Source organism: Cyprinus carpio, chromosome B17, assembly GCF_018340385.1.
Source record: "Cyprinus carpio isolate SPL01 chromosome B17, ASM1834038v1, whole genome shotgun sequence".
Taxonomy (NCBI): domain Eukaryota; kingdom Metazoa; phylum Chordata; class Actinopteri; order Cypriniformes; family Cyprinidae; genus Cyprinus; species Cyprinus carpio.
Genome location: NC_056613.1, coordinates 12,406,994 through 12,428,061, shown reverse-complemented (window position 1 = coordinate 12,428,061; position 21,068 = coordinate 12,406,994). Strand labels below are relative to the sequence as shown.

The window sequence follows — 21,068 nt, the reverse complement described above, 5'->3', positions numbered from 1 at the left end:
TGAACTTAATCGAATTTGACCAGTATGTTACAATGTAGATTTTGTTTCAACATGTAGATTTAGCAGCCAGGTAATGATCTGTGAAACTTCTGAGCAACAGGCTAAATTAGTGTGTCAATGTCACACAAAGGTCAATATTTATAGTCTCAAACAACGCCACTGTGTCACTGGACTCCATTAAACAAAATCTCCACAGACGTCTAAAAATCCTCTCCGATCTAAAATAGACAGAATCTGCTTTCCAGAGGTGAGGTGTAATAAAGTAGGCCAAGGACTGCCACAGAAAATAGACTGAACACTGAAACTGGCCTGGATCAAATCAGGTCTTTGAGAAAAAATTAAAAAAGGAGGTTAACTAGCATCTTCGAAGTCGGGTGTCCCTGGAGAGTAATGCGAGGCCCCACGTGCACTGATAAGTGCAGCAGATTCAGTAGTAGAGGTGGAGCGATCTCATCATTTCACCTGACAGAACTCCTAGCTGGCATATTTATCAGTGTCAGTATCACAGAAGAGAAACTGTTGGTCTTAACAACAGGAAATGTGATGTTTTAGTAACTGTGGTATTCAAAGAAGCTCTCGTGACATGAGAAATCATTAAAAATTCATTACAACCTTAAAAATAGCTGACTATACACCTTGTCTGTGAGCATTAGCCTACCATAAATAATGCAACTTACCATGAACAGCAGAACTACAAATACAGTATTGTGTCACATCTAAAATTCTTGGTTACGTTTTTATAAAAGCAGAAAAGATTTAATAAAAAATGCAAAATAAGTATTTGGCAGCAGGTTTGGCCCAGAGACATGATTTGTGTTGGTTTCTGCTGTGGTCTAGAATGTCACAGACAGAGCATCGGTTTTATTGTGCGCTCGCAGTGTTTTAAACTGTGAAGAGCAATGAGAACTAATGGCAAGAGCTTTTTAATAAATCTACGCTGGAAAATTAGCTGACTAGATAAAATAGGTCTTTTTAGATGTTTTTTAAAATAGTCTCTTATACTCAAGTATGCATTTGTTTGATCGAAAATACAGTAGGCCTATTAACAATCACATTATGAAAACGATTCTATTTTTAAATATGTATTCTATTCCAATATAATGTAATTTTAAATTTACTCTGTCTTCGGTGTCACATAATCCTTCAATGTCCTAAAAGAAATTGTAAAGAAATGATTTTGTACTCAGTCAACGTTGAAAACAGCTGTTCTGCTTAATATTTTTGTGTAAACTGTGATAAACTTTAACCTTGATTCTTTAATTAATAGAAAGTGCCTAAGAACAAAATTTATTTGAAATCTTTGGTTACATTATACCTCTTTATACTGTAATTTTTAATCCATTTAATGCATATTTGCTGAATACAAGTATTGAACTGTTGAATAAATGTTTTACTGTTAGACTGTAGAGAATGTCGCCCCCGTGTGGCTGATGATCGTCATTTGACAAAATACGTGATTTTTAATGCTTTTAAACCATTTATTTCCTCTTACGCATAAACAGGAGTCAATAGAATTCCCCTATTTGACAAAAAAGCAAACACACAAGTATACAAGTTTCTGTCTCCTAAAAAAAAACATGGCACTGCAAGACTGACCTGAATCAAAGCAAACTTGCAGTGTTTACTATGGTTAGAACTATAAATGAAACCCAGCAGTCAGAATGAAAGAGCAGCACGCACACATTTTACCTGTTACTGACAGGTACAGGAACATATGTTAGTATGTTCAGTGCATGATACATTACAGCTCTATTCACCCATTAACATTGATGGAAGCAAACTTGTTTATTAATGTAACTGATATAAAGCCATTTGTACTGTAAACTAGCATAAATAATTTTAGGTAGTCATAGCTTTTAATGATGTTATGAAGGTAACTATAAAAGCATTTCACTGCACTGGAGCATTGTGGAGTTTGAAAAAAAATGTTTTGGATTAAAAACACCAAACATCTCTTCTAATGCAACATGTCAGACAGATGGAAATAGGCTGCAGGCATGTCTAAACAAGAATGTCAAACAAATAAAAAACACATTTTGGGTTTGATTCCCACTTTAGTGAGCGACCGTGGCACAAAAGCAGTGTATGCATTAAAATAGCTTCTTGTTACACTTTGCAAAGCGGGAAAAAAAGCATCCTTCATCATCATATAAAACATGAGGCATCCTCAAAACTGGCTTACAGTCACACATGCTATTCAGATTTTACAGAAACATTTACAACCTGCCTGACACAATGTACTTCCTGAACATAAACCACACACATTATGAATTCAAACTTATGTTGCACTATTTGCTGAACCACATCAGTCTCCTGGCACAATATACACTTCAAAAGTCTGTAGGGTAGAAGGGAACATCACAGAGCGCTAATTACAAGTGAATGCAATCCAAAGTCTTCAGTGCACATGCACAAACACACTTTAAATAGAAGAACGTCTTTTTGTTTAGTCTAAATAGAGGCAAACGCATGTCAGTATTGAAACATCAGATCACGCATCAAAACAGCTTCAAGTATTACAGGGTTTGTATGAGGGAACGTGTAAGGCAAGAGAAACACTTCTACAGCTCCAAACTATACATCTACAAGACGATAAACTGGAACTGGGCTCCTCCAGGACTCTTCTGTGGTTTCATGGCTTGAATAATATAGTGTGAAATCGCATGTTTGTTGAAGGATCTGAAGATATTACTGTCCTATTAAAATTGACAAAACGATGATGGTGAAACAGGAAGTAGTGCTTGGATTTCACAAAATCTATGATGGAACAACAAAGGCTCAGTGATCACTGATCAAAGCTATGCTTATGGACCCTTATGTGCGCACGCACACACACACACACACACACACACACACACACACACACACACACATTACAAACTTGTTGGCTGCTCAGTGCAAGTTGGAGAGTGTGTGTGTGTGTGTGTGTGTGTGTGTGTGTGTGTGTGTGTGTGTGTGTGCTGACAACAACTGCTTCTTTTCCTTCCAGACGTGTCACAACAGCACAGCATTGTGGGAGCGCAGAATATGTCCATTGAGTTTATTCAGAGGCTTTATGGGGTTTCACGGCAACGGTCCACAGGCATGGGCCTATTGACCCAGTAGGAAAAAAAGATAAGATTCAAGGACATAAAAATTCACAGCCATGTTTTATTCTCTTGGTTTTGTATCTCAAATTTCCAACTTTAAACCAAAGAGAAAAGCTTTCCATGCAGTTTAGCCTTACATGGAGAGTATGCTGCGAGGGTTTGGATGATTGATTATTTCCTCACACTGATGTCATCATCCTTCAGAATGAATTTCTTTCTCAATGCTTCAGATATAAGAGAGGCAGAATTTTCCTCCCTCAGTGAGGTGCACCCACGGTTATATCTAAATAAAATACACAAAAACCAAATAACATTTATTATATTTATTCACAGCAAACAGCAACAATAAGTATTAATATGCTATGACTATACATTAAAATAATTATTAGTATTATTATATCAAATGTAATACATGCAATAACATTAGTTACTATATTAATAATATCAATCAATCATTACTAAAAAAATAATAGGCATTAATACACCATTATCATTATTAATACCATTATTTATACAACTACTAATAACAATAATAGACATTGATATACTACTAATGCCATAACAATACATACGAAGTCCATAGAAATATCAATATATCTTGTTATGAAATCACACAACACAATAACATAATTTACTATATTAAATTATAAATAAATAAAGATAATAAAGAATAACTAATAGATAATATATCATCACTATTCATTTATAATAATTATTATTACAATAAATGTAAAACTCAAAACCACAGTAACTTTATTTACTATATTAATCATTAATATCAAACAATCAAAAATAACAGGCATTAACACACCATTATCATTCATTTATATATATATATATATATATATATATATATATATATATATATATATATATATATATATATAGATAGATAGATAGATAGATATACATTAATATACAATGAATATGATAACTGATTTATATTTATTATAGCAACAATTATTATTTCGATCATTAATAATTATTATACATACAATACAATGTATCTGATAATTATTAATCACAAAAAAACTAGAACATGATTTACTATATTAATAAGTAAAGAATTTTTATAATAATAATAATATCATATATTAATATACCATAACTATTCACTTAATTAGTAGTAGTAAATGTAATATTAATAAAACTTCCCCTCTCAAGTATGCTATACAAGAATAGGCTTTTATAGAAACATGAACTTAAAAAAAAAAACAATTCTAACAAACAGCACAGAAAACTGCACTCACCTGTCCTTGCTCATCTTCATGCGGTTCATATCTTTCAGGATGTCCATGACATCAGCGAAGCTTGTTGATTTTGAAAGAGACACAGTATCCTCCTCTGGCTCTCGGAAGTCCATAGTAGGCCGATCGAGATCAAAAGTTGCAGATGCAGTCATGGAAACTGGTGGCATAGGATCAGGCACTAGCTCTGACACCTCCTCCTCCTCCTCCTCGTCCTCTTCCACTTCTTCCTCCTCTGTGACATCACTGATGACAAAGGAGGCTGTGGGGGCCGGCTGGTAAGCAGCTGTCTCAAAATGAGCCATGGAGAAGCCCACACTAGTGTCGTCAGGAGACAGCAGGTCAGGGGTAATGGGATTCGAATCTGAAACGGTTCAAACTTTTTATGAGGGACTACAAGACAAAACATTTACAAGCAAATTGACTACATTTCTATTGCCACAGACAAGTCTTAATTTTGAGCCTAAAGGCAAGTTCCAATTGAATACTAACTTGTTTTTTAAATGCTAGATAATAAATGAGCTTTAGTCAACTACTCAACCTGATTCTGCAGCGACAATCTTGGCGATTTGGGCTCGGAGTCGACTCAGCTCATCTTGTAAAGCTGTAGTGCGGTTTAAAGCGGTTACACCTGGTTTCCTCAGACCTTCGACTCGCCTGCCTTCTCGTCTGAAGTTTGGCACAGACGAGTTCCTGTGCATAACCAGCAGCGGCGTTGGCCTCCACTCATGCCTCAGGGGACGTGTGTCACTCCTGACAAATAGCACAATAGCACGACAGCATTGGTTTAAAATTAATTCTCATCTGAGGATCCAACACTTTCAATTCTGCTCTATATACTACATAAGACCATTAAAAAAAAAAAACAAAGAAAAAAAAAACTGTCAAATATAAATTCAGAGGAAACTAAATGCACCAGCACAACAGACCACTTACCTGACTCTGGCATATGTCTCCTGCTCATCATCTGCAATCCAGGCAATATCTGCCAATGTAGGCACCAAAGGACCATCCATAGAACGCATTGGCGGAAGCCCTGGGAGTTCCTGGAGAGCACATACAAGCTATTCTTGACCAATTTTATTACTGTTTTTGCTATAGAGAGTTGTTCAAAACTTAGCGTTATGTTTCATTAAAAAAATAATAATAATTGCACTTTTAATGTACAAGGTCAAGAAAGACCACAAACAGCCAATGTGTTTTGGAAAAGCTTATGATAACTAATTTACAACATTAACTGTTTTGAGTGGAATGCATGAAAGTATATGTGTGCTTATATGAACAATTTTTTATTTCCATACCTGGAAACAAGCCCTGGGACAGGGTTTAAGAGGCAGTGTCGAGCCGATTCGTCTCACCACACTACGAGTTGATCCATGTGGTTTATTTTGCCAAATAGGGATTACCTCCTGAAGAGCAAGCAAATGTAAATAAATATTCTAAAATATACAAAAACATTGACAAAACATGATTAAATGGCTCTTTAGATGTTTATCTACTTACAGCTTCCGTTTCCATTTTGCTGAGAGTGAAAGCACAGACGCCTTGGATTGTATAGTGGTGTTTTGATTATTATTTCTATTATAGGACACTGAACATGTTCATCTGGGATAAGAGTTCCTTTGCCTTGAAATACGAAAAAGAAAGAAAAATATAAATTAAAGCTGCAAGCAGCGATGAACGGGCCCTCGCACCCGGGCTCACCGCCAGCGGGTGGCTTTTGTAAAACAGTGAACGGCAAGATATATGCGTTTTATGCGGAAAATATTAGAGAAATATGTCAAAGTCATTTATATGTGCCAATCTTCCAGCTGCCAGCTGGTGGCGCTATGACTATAACTGGATTTCGGAATGTACATTTCTTCAGTCCAGCACTTTTATCAAGCATATGAAATTTAGTGCAGATTGAACATGGAATGTTTGAGGTTAGTATAAGGCATGAGGTGTCCTATTGACAACAGGTGGCGCTATGATTATAACTGAATATTGGCCTTTAGATATCTTCAGGCCATGACTCTTTCCAAATATTTGGAGTTTGGTGCAGATTGGACATTGCATGTTTAAGTTAGTGCAAAAAAAAGCCATTTCCTGTTGCCAGCAGGTGGCGCTATGATTATAGTGGAATAATGACCTTTAGATGTGTTCAGGCCAAGACTCTTTTCGAACATGTGAAGTTTGGGGAAGATCGGACATCTTATGCCTGAGTTACAACAAGTTCTATTCCCATGGCGAGACATCAAACTTTGTCACGGCGCCATGGCCACACCCTTTAATGAAACCTCAAGATGTTTATAATTTAACATCGCAAAGGCCTTTAGATTAGACTGACCAAAAAAAATTATAAAATGTCATAAAATATCTAGGGGTATTTGTTACGGCGTAAAAACATGTCACTTCCTGTTGCCAGCAGGTGGCGCTATAGCGATATCTGAATATTGGCATGTAGATATATTCAGGTCAGGAGTTCTTCTCAAACATGTGAAGTTTGGGGCAGATTGGGCATTGTATGTCTGATTTATAGCAACTTCCTTTCTCATGGCGAAACATCGAAATTTTTGTAAGGCCGCCACAGACACGCCCTTAACGAAAACCTCAAGATCTTCGCAATTTTAACATCGCAAAGGCCTTTAGAATACACAGACAAAGTTTGGTGTTGATCTGAATAAATCTCTAGGAGGAGTTCGTTAAAGTACAACCCCTGAAAATGGCAAAAACGACCACAAATTTTGCAGAGAAAATTCAAAATAACTGACTTCCTGTTGGGATTCGAATTTCGTACCAAGAGACTTTTTTGTAGGTATTGGTGTGTTACATGTGTGTACATGTTTTTGTACATGTACGTGAAACGTAGCTCGAGGCGCACTCTGTTGAAAATGTATAGGTGGCGCTATCGAGGCATTTTGCCACACCCGATGGAGTATTGGCCTTCAGATTTTTTCAGGCCAGGACTCTTATCGAACATGTGAAGTTTGGGCAAGATCGGACATTTTATGCCTGAGTTACAATAACTTTTATTCCCATGGCGAGACATCGAACTTTGTGACGGCGCCATGGACACGCCCTTTTACGAAAACTCAAGATCTTCACAATTTAACATCGCACAGGCCTTTCGAATAGTGTGACTGAAAAAAAAACATTTATGTCATAAAATTTCTCGGGGTAGTTTGTTACAGTGTAAAATATGTCACTTCCTGTTTCCAGTAGGTGGCACTATGACTATAACTGAATATGGGCATATCAATCTGTTCAGGTCAGGAGTCTTATCAAACATGTGAAGTTTGTGGCAGATTGGACATTGTATGTCTGAGTTTATAGCAACTTCATTTGCATGGCGAATCATCGAAATTCGTCAGGCCGCCACGGACACGCCCTTCAACGAAAACTCAAGATCTTCGCAATTTAACGTCGCAAAAGGCCTTTAGATTAGGCATACCAAAATTTGGTGTTGATCTGAAAAAAAATCTCTAGGAGGAGTTCGTTAAAATACAAGGCATGCAAATGACAAAAATGATGCAAAATTTGCTCATAAAATTAAAAATAACCGACTTCCTGTTGGGTTTCGGATATTGCTCCAAGAGTCTTTTTTGTAGGTACTGATGCTTTACATATGTGTGCCAATTTTCGTGCATGTACGTGAAACACAGCTCGAGGGCTGTTGATTTTTTTACGGTAGGTGGCGCTGTCGAGCCATTTTGCCACACCCTCTTCTGAAACCTATATCAGACGTAAATTTTCACCAGGTCTGACGCGTGTGCAAAGCTTCAGGACTTTTCGAGCATGTTTAGGCCCTCAAAAATGCGATTCATTTTGGAGAAGAAGAAGAAGAAGAAGAAGAAGAAGAATAATAATAATAATAATAAACGAAGCAGATACAAGAGGGTCCTCACACCATCGGTGCTCGGGCCCTAAATATTCTCTCTTGCATGTTCAAAACCACCGTGAATGCTGGTCAAGAAATCATGTAGGCCTACAGTATAAAAGACTAACGTTACAGTTAATGATGTTTTTGCAGCTGCTGCATACTGAGTGCACCCTTTATGGTACAGTTTGTAAATCAAGTGATTAAAGTAAATAAAATCTTAAGCACAGTGTAAGCACATGTGTTTTATGACGCTCAACCGCTCTATTATATAATTTGTCTATACAGGTAATCAAAACTATAAAACAAGAAGCAAATAATCAGATAAAGTAGACTGATACAATTATATATATATAAGAATAAACAAGAAAATGGGCAATTAAATGAACAGACATAATGCAATTATTGTACATATGGTATGAAAAAAATCAACAGTGCAAACTGGGAACATAAATACAATAAAACCTTTAAAGTAAACAGTGTAAATAGACCAAAGGCGTTTAGTGACCCTCATTCCTTCATTTAGCATAATAGCTAACAAACGACCTTTTATTGTGCAGCTTTTAATAATCCATTTAGAAGAAATATAAGACATACCGTTTGTGGTCAGATTATAGCAGGTTTTTTGTTTTTGTTTTTTGCAGATTACTCTAGTTCACTGTGTGTTGTGAATCGTCCGGGCTCCCTTTCTCCCTGCTCCGTTAGCTGATTAGCTGTTAGCTCAGTCAGCGCGCCCCCGGCGGAATGATTCGCAACGAGTGCATGAGTCGGAAGTGCGTAACATCGTCCTGTGATTGGTTCGAATTCTGCATTTATTACCTCACAGTCCAATAGAATTTGGTCGTTGTATTTAAATGCAAAATAAAAGTCAACTTGCACATGAAGTTCAAATGTACCGCTTTAAAACAAATGTGTTTATATAAATAAAAATAGATTTAAGATTTTATGCTTTTACATTTTTAAGACATACGAGTCTGGTTTATGTATTTATTGTTTTTTTAAATAAAATATATAAAAAATAATAAAATAAAAGTCACCCTGCAGATAAAGTTGATATAGCTGCTTAGCCATACTATACTGAAACAAATGTAGATATATAAATTCAAATATATATAGAGAGAGGGCTTTTCAGTCGGTGCATTTTACAACGACATTTCGATTAAAACTGTGAATTTAAGAGAAAGTTCGAGTTTAATCGTGCGGTCTTGTTCTGTTATCTAATGGCTGGTGACAGATTCACTGCAGCGGCATCAAAACACACGACAGAGCATCATGCGGAGCGTCCCGATCAGCTGGTCGTTATATCCGATCATTAAAGACCGAGGTAAAACAAATGCATGTATTTAATGAGTTTTCAGACCTTTATAACTCAAGTTTAGTGACAAGTTTAGAGGAACACATAAACGCTATTCCAATAAGTGGTCCATCATTAGGATTACTGCTGAAGAATTTTAATCAGGACGGACAGCAATGCTCTATCAAGGATTCAGCAAAGTGACAGTAGCGTGTGACATCGGATATTAAAGTGTTTATTATTAATGTATATATATATATATCTGTTAACGTGGCTGTTAGACACAGAAGTGCGACATTGATTGTGATGCAGCTCGGGCCTGCAGCAGCACATTAGACAATAACAACAATCCCCATCTTGTGCTATTTTTGGGCCTGATTATTGCTTCTGCTTTAAATGACTGAATCTGCTTTAAGCATCTGTTTTTAGAATCTTGTGTATCTTGGATGAACCACATAAATACTGGACCTGGTATTTGCTGTATATTGGGTTCAAGTAGGACAATTTGCCTAAATATGCCTACCTGTGCCTTTTGACAGACTGTGTGTATTTTCTGAATATTTAATGTCAGTATATGGATATAAAGAGAAAATGTCTTTCAGTTGTCAGTATATGGATATAAAGAGAAAATGTCTTTTATTTTACCAAATTATAATATATATATATATATATCAACTAAATAATAAAATAGTACATAAAATAAAAAAGGGGAAGTAAACCAAATATTAATTTCCCTTCTCCCTCTCATATTGCAGGTTTTCTGTAGAGTGAAGTGAATGCTGAAGAGGATGGTGAGAAGAAGGAGGAAGATTTCCAGATGCCGACACAGCAGTGGGCAGTCGTTCCATCACTGATTCTTGCACTGGAAGGGTAAACATTTTCGACTGGCCATTTTTCAGTCTCAGCAGTCAAACCTCATGGACCACAGAGCTCAGAGAAACAAGAGCAGAGCCAGCTACTTTGGAAATGTTAAGAACAGGTAAAGTTTGGCTTCGTCTAAAGGAATAGATGGAAAAAAGAAATCATCAATGTTTAGATCAAGCTCATAAAGAAACCCGTGTCATTATTTTTCTTTAGATTGGGATCAAAGCTGCCGGCTGGAATTTCGCAGCCTCCAGGCTTCATTACTGCTCAGTGTTCCATTGGCACTCAGGTTGCACTGGGAAAGAGTGTTGGGCAGGAGTGCGTCAAAGGACATCACCAAATCCGGAACCCCAAACTGAGACAGTACTATCTAAAGGGTATGTGAATGACCATTTACAATGATTGACAATTAACTGATTTGAAAGGCACCTAACCATATTATACTTTAATAGTGTTGATTTTAAAGTAACTTTTTTGATTATGGCAAACAGAGTTAGGATTAAGGAGTAAGGATTTGCATTACTGTTCAAAGTTTTGGGGTCAATAAGATTTGTTTTTAAAGAAATTAACACTTTTATTCAGAAACGTTGCATTAACTGATCAAAAGTAACAGTAAAGACATTTATAAGGTTACAAAATATTTCCATTTAATAAAAACATTACATTCAATGAATCCTGAAAAAATGCATCACAGATTCCACAAAAATATTAAGCAAACAAAAGCAACAAAAAATGTCAACATTGACAATAATTCAACTGTTACTGTCACACACAGGTTTAAAATTAGTTACTGCTTGCTGTGTGTCTTTAGCTTAAACGGCTGAAGAAACAAACACATCTGCTTTCACTCTAGTCGATGTTTTTGCATTTTATCTTCATAGAGGCTGCGTTTCCTGCTAAAGATCCAACAACGAAGACTTTGGAGTCATGCGGGAACAATGAACATGGAGTGAGTAAAGTTTTCAAGCTTATTCACACACTCCATCGCCTTCATAATCCTGTTGATAAATGATAGAAGTCCCCATAAATATAACAGCCAACATTATGTCATACATTACTGTCATCTACTGATAACTTTAGAACAAAGGTTACTGAAACACCCCACGCTGTCTAGTCAAGCTGTGAAATAACTCGAGTGAAACTGTCCGAATGGATATTTCAAGAAGAACATGGAAACATTACAACAAATATATTGGGAGAATATGGACTGCAAAGAATTTGGTAACTAATATTTCATTAATTAAAATGAATTAATAAACTTGGCTTAATCTGATGACCCAGCAAAATCTCTTCTCTTCTCTTCTCTTCTCTTCTCTTCTCTTCTCTTCTCTTCTCTTCTCTTCTCTCCTCTCGTCTCGTCTCGTCTCGTCTCGTCTCGTCTCGTCTCTTTCTCTCTTCTTCTCTTCCTCTTCTCGTCTCGTCTCTTCTCTTCTCTTCTCTTCTCTTCTCTTCTCTTCTCGTCTCTTCTCGTCTCTTCTCGTCTCTTATGTGCGAGATGAAATATTGTTTGAATAGCATTCCACAGAGACTCAATGTTTGAAAATGTAGTTTATTGTGTCCATGGTTATTGAAGCTCCACCAGATGAGATGTGTTGCAATACTCCTCAAATTAAAATTCACAGTTTAACTTTTTTCACCATTTGGAAATAAACTGCCTTATATTATGCTACGAAGTATGCTGGGTTTAAACAGTTTTAAGTCTAGAAATCATTGTCAAAGTGCTGAAAGTTGTGATGTAGGTTTAAAGTTAAAAATTTAAAGTTAAAGTTAAAACTATGCAAATCATTATACCAGTATAAGAACAACAGATGTTTGTGTGGATTTGTGATTTGCATGCTATCAACAATATTTTGCATGCCTGGATACAGTTGTCTGTAGCAAAGCAACAGCGACTGAAAAATGTGAGTTTGGGTGATCAGACATCATTACACTGTGCACAGAGTTCATTGATTTGTGTGACAAAGAACAAAAAGAACTCCACCTTTCAGTTTATGGAAAGAATAAAACCAGAAATAAAGGTCAGAATTGTTTTTGCAAAGGTTTTATTTAAGTTGTCCCTATTTATTTTTTGTTATTCATATTAAATCATATTTATTGTATTTACTTTTATACACTACTGTTCAAAGGTTTGGGGTCTGTGTTTTATTTATTTATTTATTTATTTATTTGGAAGAAGTTTCTTATTCGCATCAAGGTTGTGATTGTTTAATCAAAATACAGTAAAACTTTAAGATTATTAAATATTATTACATTTACTGTATTATTACTGTTTTTTATTGTAATACATTTAAAAATGAAATGTATTTCTGTAATGGCGAAGCTGAATTACTCCAGACTTTAGTGTCACAAGATCCTTCAGATATCTTTCTAATATGCTCTGTTTAGTAAGTCTCCACTCAACCTCACAGGCCCATAGGCTGTCTTTACGGTTCATGTTCTTTGAAAGAAAGTCACAGTTAAGCCCACATTCGTTTTGTGCTTTATGTATGAAATCTATCAGGACAGTTCTGCTATTTTCTTAAATACACAGGAAGACAGTAATCTAGGCCAGTAATCTATGACAGGAACTGTCAGCATCCTATGATCCCATTTGCATGAATTCTGCATCTGTGTGATTGGCTCACAGTTTCTGGCTGCTGTGACTCTGTCCAGTCATCTGATGTCAAAGGGCTATGAATAAGCAAATGAGGGGGTGCACAGCAGTGTGGAAGGAAGGGAAGTGAAACTGTTTTCAGTGTGACTATGTCTTTCCTTATGAACCACCTCAAACAGTTACCCAAGAACAAGGCCTCAACTTCTACGGAGACGGCTTCTGACCTGCGTTCTAGACAAGAGCATAGCCTCGATCCTGCGCTCGACGTTGGTGTTGTGGGAACCGCGACTCTTGTGTCTCCTTCCACAGATGCAGAATATGACAAGCTGACAGTAAGAGCGTACAAGTGTTAAGAAACTGTAAATGTTGTCAGTGCATAAGCGTGGTAAATCTCAATATAGCTGGTCTGTAGACATTTTAAGCTCTTTGTGATGCCATTGTGTAGTGGTTCACAATGGCTTTTTCTGCTGCGTTGTGTGATGTTTATTCATCTCTCTTAGGATGTGGAGGCGGTTCCTTTACCTGATGGAAATGTATGTCTATTGGCTCTCCCGTCTGAATGCTCTCAGGGAGAGGGGCCAGCTGGTTTGTCTTGCCTCAAACTATTCTCTCGTTACATCACAGACAGAAAGGTGAGAATGTTCTGTTCATGTTATGCTGTTCTGTATTCCCAGTACATTTCTTAAAATACAGCATACTCAACTTCTAACTCTCCATTCTGTTTGTCTCACTAGGGTGTGGTCGCTGGAATATTGCTGGTGACGTCCAATAAGATCTTCTTTGACCCTCAGAAGTCTCAACCACTTGTTCAGGAGAATGGCTGTGAAGAATATGTATTCTCCTGCTCTGTGGATGATCTTACCTCAGTGTCCTTCTACACGGACATCTCTCACATTCACTTCAACAAGACATACAGGTGCTTGCTGCTTTACTGCTGGGATGCAGTTTCCAAAATTAAATAATTGGCTTCCTGCCATTTTATTACAGCACTAAGTAGTACTTTTGTACTAGTTGTACTAACGTTTTAACATCACACACACACACACACACACACAGATATATTATATATAGCACCCCCCAGGCTACATTTTAAAATTCCACACCTTGATTGTTTTTTGCCTTCCCTTCACTGCACAAGCACATTAATCATCACTTTTTTTTTCAGATGTAACAGTTGTAAGCCATCAAAGAGCAAAAAAGAGCACAAGAAAACCCATCAGTCAGTATTAGAGGCCGTTCTTGCTCCCAAGTCCTCTGTTTCACATGATCCGACACCAACTCCAGCTGCAAATCCTGAGGAAGAGGATGAGGAAGGTGGAGAGGCAGGGGACATGGCCGAAACTGAGAGACAGCTGACTTTGGAGTCGGAGCAATCATATTTGGAAAGACAATTGTTAGGTAATCATTTTATAGTACAAATAAAAACAAGGATTATCTCTTTTTATCACTTAATATAGTTATAGCTCTTTTTACTCATCAGGTACTTGTGCTGCTACATCTAGTAGTGGTGTAAACGGATCTCTGATGTTTGTGAGAATTCGACAGAAGCTTCAGCATGCAAAGAAAAAGGCTTTCTCTAAACCTAAAATCCCCTCCAGGGATGCCTGGTTCACCATGCAGCAGGAAAGGTACTTAACACAGGCTGCCTGGTGAAATGAACACAAGCTGCTTCATCTCACTTTCTTGTTTCTTCTTTTTTCTGTCTGATGTTTTGTGCTGTAGGTCAGACGAGCTTCACGCTTACCTGAGCCAGCATCGGCCGGACCTGTGCATTCTGGAGGGAGGAGAAGGGGACGAAGCAGATGAAGAGGATTTTGTGCTTCTGGATGAGGAGGAGCAGGAGGAGCAGGAGGAGGAGGAGGGGTCTCCACGAGAAGGCCAGGCTGGGGAGGACTGGGAGGTCAGTCATTTACTAAATGTACGGATTGAACAAACAACTCATATTTCGCAAATTTGCAAATAATGTGTAAACGTCATAATTCACTGCTCAACCATGTTCGTGGACCTGTAGTGTTGCTTCTATGACAATGAAGTCACAAAAAAGCAGCCTTGGTGAGCTTAAGAGACTTAAAGAATACTAACAGTAGTTTAAGTCTTTATGTATGTAAATAATTTTAATAATTTTAGCTTTAACTATAATGTTTTAGATCTTGTGGTTATTAACCAGCCACCTTGAGGTAGCTCTTACATGCAAGCTAGACATTTATTTTTCAGGAATGTTAGTTAGAAATATTAATATGATAGGAATAAGGATTAAACATTTATACGTTCATCTGTAAAATCGCAGTTTTGAAATGTTTGTCTCTTCAGCTCACTTGTATTTATTAGAAACTTTGTGTTGTTTTGGTAGCTCTTCTTGTATAATGAACAGCTCTATTTTTCCACACAGACTCTGTACACTCGAAAATTCCATATTCGTTTCTTAATTTAGATTACAGGTGTAGTCTAGTCATATCAATCTTTTAAAGAAAAAGCTGTTTTATACTAAAGCGCCAACAGCCGTGAATGTCAAGCACTAAAATCTAAAGTACGATCTGATATTGTAAATGATATCTTGATGGTGTTTTTTAGAGTTGGGTTTGTTTGCAGCATCACTTTCTGCTGGGGAGATTGGGAATGAGCAGGCAGATTATATAGTGAAGGAGAGTTTAGGAAGAGAAATAGATATCCACGTATCCTTGAGGAGGGTGGAACTGAGGGAAAGACATTATTTTTAGACATTATTTTTCTATTCAACCTGAAGTTAGGAAAATATGTTTTTGTACTTGGGGCATTGTGGGTTAAATTTATTTTTGTATATTGTAGGAAAGAATATTTTTGGATTATGTGAATGTGGGAATATGGAAACGGTAGGGCAGTGTTTTCTTGGAATGTAGGAAGTATAATGTAGAAAGAAAAGCACTTTTTGATAAATTGGCAGAACTTGAAGTGTTTTCTGTTACTTCTTTGTTTGGACTCCGTGATGAGCATAAACTGATCTCTGAAGCAGTTCTTCAGTTCTTGCATAATAGAGGACTGTTTATATGAAATTTAGTTCAAACTTTGACCTGTGGAGGGAAGTAATACGCACAGTAGCGTCTACACTGCCGGAAACATATAAGAAGAAGAAGAATGTCAAGCACTGCATTGCGTTCGCGCGCAGCGGTGACGTCAGCGCCATATTGCGCGCGTGCATATATCTCAAAATTTCGCAACTTCATTAAAATGAATAACTTTGAGAGAATATTAGCGGAGCAAGTGCGTCGGCACAAGCACCTCTATGATCCGAATATGCGCGACCATAGTGACCTTCAGTTGACTCAGAAAGCGTGGAGCGATGTCGCTGCCTCCACGGGGAAAGACGAGGCAGAATGCCGTAAAGTCTGGAAGAACTTAAGAGACAAGTTTGTGAGGATCAAGAAGAGGGTCCACGCAAGAAGCAGTGATCCCAGTCCATACAAGCTCATGGCAGAGCTGGGATGGTTATCCCAATATGTTAAACACCGGGGAAAAGACCCAAATATGAAGGTAAGAAACAACTAACGTATGTTTTTAGATGGTAGCATCCTAGCTGGCTGGTCTCGTATTGATGAAAAAAAGTGTAACTTACAATGTTGTTTTCTACATATTTTTGATATTCTTGCATGATTGTTGCAATGCGGTTGCTAATAAAATAGATTTTTTTAAATACGTGCCGTGTTCAAACAGAGACAAAAACTTAACAACAGAAGAGACGCTCATGAACCTCATTCATTGAAACTGTAAATCCGTTTTACTTCACTCCTCATTTCTTTAACGTTGATTGATGTTACATCGTTTAATGCACACATTTTAAGTCATGCTGTTTACTGAAATTTAAGTTAAGTCCTGCCCTACCTTTTATTATCTTTCAGTAATCTTTCATTTCAATCGGATGTAGGTCGCAGTATGAAAGAAATGATCTCTAAAGTGTGTTTGCAACTTGTGCCTTTTATACCTGAATGTAATTAATGTGTTTTTCTTTTCTTTCTTTTTTTATCAAGGATATATGTAAAGTGGTCTCCCTTGAGGAACTACTGAAGTCAAACAGCTTCCCGGTCTCTCCGGCATCAGGAACATCAGAGACTGTGACTTCCGGAAGCCCTCTACCTCTGTCCCTCAGGCCATCATCATCGCCTCTTCCACCCGCCCCATCCACTCCCCTTCTACCCTGTCCGTCACCCAAACACAGCCCCTCGCCTTGTTCAGTTTCAGCCTTCCCTGACCCAAGCATCTCACCCTGTTCCAATGCATCATCTTCTGCCGAATTAATGCCTAAGAGGAAGTCTGCCACTGAAGACGCCCTGCTGAAGATACTGGAGCAGCTGGACTGGGAGAGGGAGAGGGCCATGCAGCAGGACAGTGAGGATTTCAGATTCGCTGCTGTCGTTGTAGACATGTTGGCAAAAATTGATGCTCAGGTGAAGTCTGAGGTTAAGTTCAAGATCTATCAAATACTGTATGAGGCTGGGCAAAAAAAAACACACGTAACAGATCATTGTAGCACTGACAATTGTTTATAGGAAAGAATATTTTCTTAAGCGTTTATTTTGCAAATATGTGTATATTTATGCAAATATGTAAATAAGAATTTTAAAGGATGTTTGGTGTTTTATATGTACATTTAAAAAAGTAGTTGTGTAGTACATTTTATTGTGTAATGAATAAAAACTTTGAAATTGAACTGGAGTTTATTTTTTATTTAATACACAAGTTTTTGTAATGCTTTTTATTGTTTAAATATACAATTTTTTTACTATTTAGTAGAAAATGTGAAGACACAAAATGAACCCACAGGTCAAAGAATATTTTGAAAATTTAGATTTATGTAATTTGGTGTAAACCTATCCTATATCACAAACATAAGAAAAGAAGCAAACAAACCGTATGAATCCACAGTAGTTGTAAAATTGCATTCATTCTTGGGTTTAAAGTCCAATACCACTGAGGATTATTAAGCCAGCAAAATGGAAATTTATTGAATGTGCTTTTAAGCATCAGCTGTTGTTGTTTCTTTCACACATGGCAATGTTAAAAGTGTGTATAAAGGTCATCTTCATAAGAGCAGCACATTTTTGTTCAGGATCCGCAAAAAAAGGGAAAGATTAAATTACAGTAAAATATTTGTGAAGTTTTCCATTTTAAAATGAATGTTTCTATAAATGTAATTAATTCCCAAAGCTGAATTTTCAGCAGCCATGACTCCAGTCTTCAGAGTCACATGATCCTTTAAAAATCATTCTAAGATGCTGATTTGGTGCTCAAGAAGAATTTCTTATTATTGGTTATTAATGTTTATTGTTGAATGGAAATATTGATACTTTTTCAGGAATCTTATCGCTTTGTTATTGATCAGATTAATGCATCATTACTGAATAAAAGTATTCATGTCTTTCAATAAATAAATAAAAAATAACAAAACTTATGACCCCAGACTATTAAACAGTGATGTATGAGTTGGTGAGTCATACACATGTTGTTCCTGTACAGATGGTGTCAGTGGAGGAGAGTGCACCGAAAGCGTCTGTCTCTACTGAACCAGAAGGTTTGAGTCACATTCTGAACCAGAGTGTCATCCTGGATGCCCAACAAGTCAGAGAGGTCAGTACGCACTAGCATATATGAACATTAATGTGTAGCCAAATTCATGCAGCATTGACCTGATTCTTGAGGCTCAGTGTGTTTAATTAGTAGTAAAATGTTTTCTCTCAGATCTCAAAAGAGCTGCCTCCACGTACAGTCGGACACACGTGGCAGCTGTCCTACAGCACGGACAAACACGGGGCCAGTCTCAAGACCCTTTACAGGAAACTCAGCACCACAGACTCGCCTGTGCTGATTCTCATCAAGGATCACAACCAGCAGGTCATACATTTTTCACAGCTCTAATCAGAATGGACATCTAAAGGTCAATGATCACTGTTCATGTGATGTTAATTCCCTACACTAAATTGATATATTGCATCCACTTGTAATTTTGACCTAAGACCGATGTTTTACTTTGGTAAGTCTGTTTTGGTTAGTTATTGAGTGGTTTTTACAACTTCTCAGGTTTTTGGGAGCTTCCTCTCACATCCGTTGCATCCTAGTGAAGCATTTTATGGTACTGGAGAGACCTTTCTGTTCCTGTCTCATCCACGTTTTAAGGTAAATTCCAATAAAGACACATTTGAGCATATTTATTGTCATTGAGGGAACAAATAGACTGGTTTACAATGACAATACCTTTAACTTTACATTTGTTTCCTTTAATGTTTCCGTTGGACTGGAGAAAACTCGTTTTTTATCAAAGGAGATTTGGACTCTTTTGCCATTGGAGGAGGAAGGTACATATTAGTACTCTGCAAAATGTTAAAGTGCAAATCTGAATGCAGAGCTGCTTACTACTTATTCTAAATTTTAGACTTATAAACTGAATTTGTTTCTTTTCATCCCAGTGGTCACTTTGGTTTGTGGGTGGACGAGAGGTTGTTCTTGGGCAGAAGCAGCCCCTGTTTCACCTTTAATAACTGCAGCCTGTCTGAGACCAACGACTTCACAATTCTGGAGTTGGAAGCCTGGACATTCGGCTGACACTACAAGCATTCAAAATAATCTAAAACATCATGATTTAGTGGAAATATGGCCATTAACAGATAAACCAATTCTCCAGTTTACTGACAACTGAAAATCAAAGGAAAGAGACACTGCAAACTCTGAACGCTGAATAATCTGCTTGAAGGGAATGAAAGCTCACCTAACATCTTTACCATCATGATGAAAAAAATCTGTTTCGTCTTGTGATTAAGATGCATTTGGGTCCAATTCATTATTTGAATGTGTGCACTTCATCGTACAAGAAATAATATCTTTAGGTGAGTTCTGGGACAAAATGGAGGACTCTGTCCAAATAACATTATCTGAGCAGTACGTGTTTGTACTGGTGAGGTTGTTTGTGGATCCTGCATTGTTACTGCAGCTCTGGTTACAGCTTGAATATTACTGTGATGAGGGATTTTTTTTTTTTATCTGTTACTTTAGGATTCAACAAAAATAAGCAACGCCCTGACTAAATAGCACTGATTAAAGCCTCGCCCGCTGTTATTTAGCACAGCATCAGCTATAAACACTGGTTTAGGCATTAGTTTAAACCCACAGCTGTACTTTTACACATGGAAAATGTTTCTCATCACTCAAGCCAATACAAAACCAAGACTGAAATGACTTTGGGTTGAATACCACACACATAAAACTTCACACAAACCCCTGAGTTGCATGTTTCAAGTCTTGAGAGGCTTTGGGTCCAACAAACCTTTCTTAGACATCCACAAAAAGTCCTAAGTACCTGTGTGGATGCATTCCTAGCCTGTAGGAAAACCTTCTTTCTGTAAATAACTCTTACATTGGTAATGACACCAGTTCACCAAGTTATCTGTACAAAAAATGATTCTAAAAATGTCAAAAATTATAGTCCAACAAAACAATGCAATATTTATATATGTGAAAATGCAGTCACTCGATGCTGAAAGTGTTCATTAACTCATTACCTAATAAAACATCAGATTAACAACAACACTGTTTTATTTATATAAAAAAAAATCATATTGTATTTATTTGACGCCAGTAGAGAATTGCATTTACATAAACCTGCAGTTATAGGGATGGTATTTCATGCACTACCATTCAAAAGTTTGGGGTCAGAACAATATTCAGCAAGGACACATTAAATTGATCATAAGTGACAGTAGAGACATTTATAACTTTACAAAAGATTTCTTTTGAACATTCTAGTCATCTATTTCACCCTTATAAAATGTATCACAGTGTCTACAACTATTTTCAACATTGATAAGGATGTTTTTTGAGCATCAAATCAGCATATAAGAATGATTTCTGTGGGATCATGTGACACTGAAGACTTTTGTGGTTATAATCAGCATATAAGAATGATTTCTGTGGAGCTCAAAATCCTGTGGATCCATGGTATAAGAATGATTTCTGTGGGATCATGTGACACTGAAGACTCTGCCCTCACAGGAAAATATAATTTTTATATTTAAAATATAAAAGATAGTTTCAATTGTAGTAATATTTTATACTACTACAGTATTTTAGATCAAATGAATTGTCAGGATAAGTGACTCAT

At 37.0% G+C, this 21,068-nt stretch overlaps 3 protein-coding genes across 8 annotated transcripts; 2 read left to right on the top strand and 1 right to left on the bottom strand.

Moving 5' to 3' along the window:
- Positions 1 to 2,034: 2,034 nt before the first annotated feature.
- Positions 2,035 to 8,971, bottom strand: LOC109108484 (mitochondrial fission regulator 1-like). 2 transcript variants are annotated; one of them, XM_042742292.1, is made up of 8 exons: positions 8,793 to 8,970; positions 5,840 to 5,962; positions 5,638 to 5,745; positions 5,273 to 5,382; positions 4,878 to 5,089; positions 4,340 to 4,700; positions 3,227 to 3,372; positions 2,035 to 3,090 (listed from the first exon to the last, which is right to left on the bottom strand). In XM_042742292.1, the coding sequence occupies exons 2-7, from the start codon at positions 5,852 to 5,854 to the stop codon at positions 3,261 to 3,263; spliced, it is 918 nt and encodes a 305-aa protein (XP_042598226.1). In that variant the 5' UTR covers positions 5,855 to 5,962; positions 8,793 to 8,970; the 3' UTR covers positions 2,035 to 3,090; positions 3,227 to 3,260. The 2 variants fall into 2 exon arrangements, with proteins under 2 accessions (XP_042598226.1, XP_042598227.1); XM_042742293.1 differs by having other exon boundaries at positions 2,035 to 3,372; positions 8,793 to 8,971.
- A 248-nt stretch (positions 8,972 to 9,219) lies between these two features.
- Positions 9,220 to 20,495, top strand: si:ch211-15d5.11 (oxidation resistance protein 1). Of its 5 annotated transcripts, XM_042742288.1 has the most exons (16): positions 9,669 to 9,689; positions 10,092 to 10,093; positions 10,245 to 10,468; positions 10,567 to 10,730; positions 11,235 to 11,302; positions 13,126 to 13,278; positions 13,447 to 13,578; positions 13,681 to 13,862; positions 14,112 to 14,344; positions 14,427 to 14,574; positions 14,669 to 14,864; positions 18,434 to 18,544; positions 18,656 to 18,808; positions 18,995 to 19,090; positions 19,196 to 19,269; positions 19,381 to 20,495. In XM_042742288.1, exons 3-16 carry the CDS (start codon positions 10,407 to 10,409, stop codon positions 19,514 to 19,516), a joined length of 1,908 nt encoding a protein of 635 aa, XP_042598222.1. In that variant the 5' UTR covers positions 9,669 to 9,689; positions 10,092 to 10,093; positions 10,245 to 10,406; the 3' UTR covers positions 19,517 to 20,495. The 5 variants fall into 5 exon arrangements, with proteins under 5 accessions (XP_042598220.1, XP_042598223.1, XP_042598221.1 ...); XM_042742286.1 differs by lacking the exons at positions 9,669 to 9,689; positions 10,092 to 10,093 and adding an exon at positions 9,220 to 9,519; XM_042742289.1 differs by lacking the exons at positions 9,669 to 9,689; positions 10,092 to 10,093 and adding an exon at positions 9,221 to 9,519 and having other exon boundaries at positions 14,669 to 14,846.
- On the top strand, positions 14,892 to 17,627 carry LOC109108154. The gene is made up of 2 exons (XM_019121327.2): positions 14,892 to 16,453; positions 16,948 to 17,627. The coding sequence occupies exons 1-2, from the start codon at positions 16,058 to 16,060 to the stop codon at positions 17,464 to 17,466; spliced, it is 915 nt and encodes a 304-aa protein (XP_018976872.2). The 5' UTR covers positions 14,892 to 16,057; the 3' UTR covers positions 17,467 to 17,627.
- Positions 20,496 to 21,068: the final 573 nt, after the last annotated feature.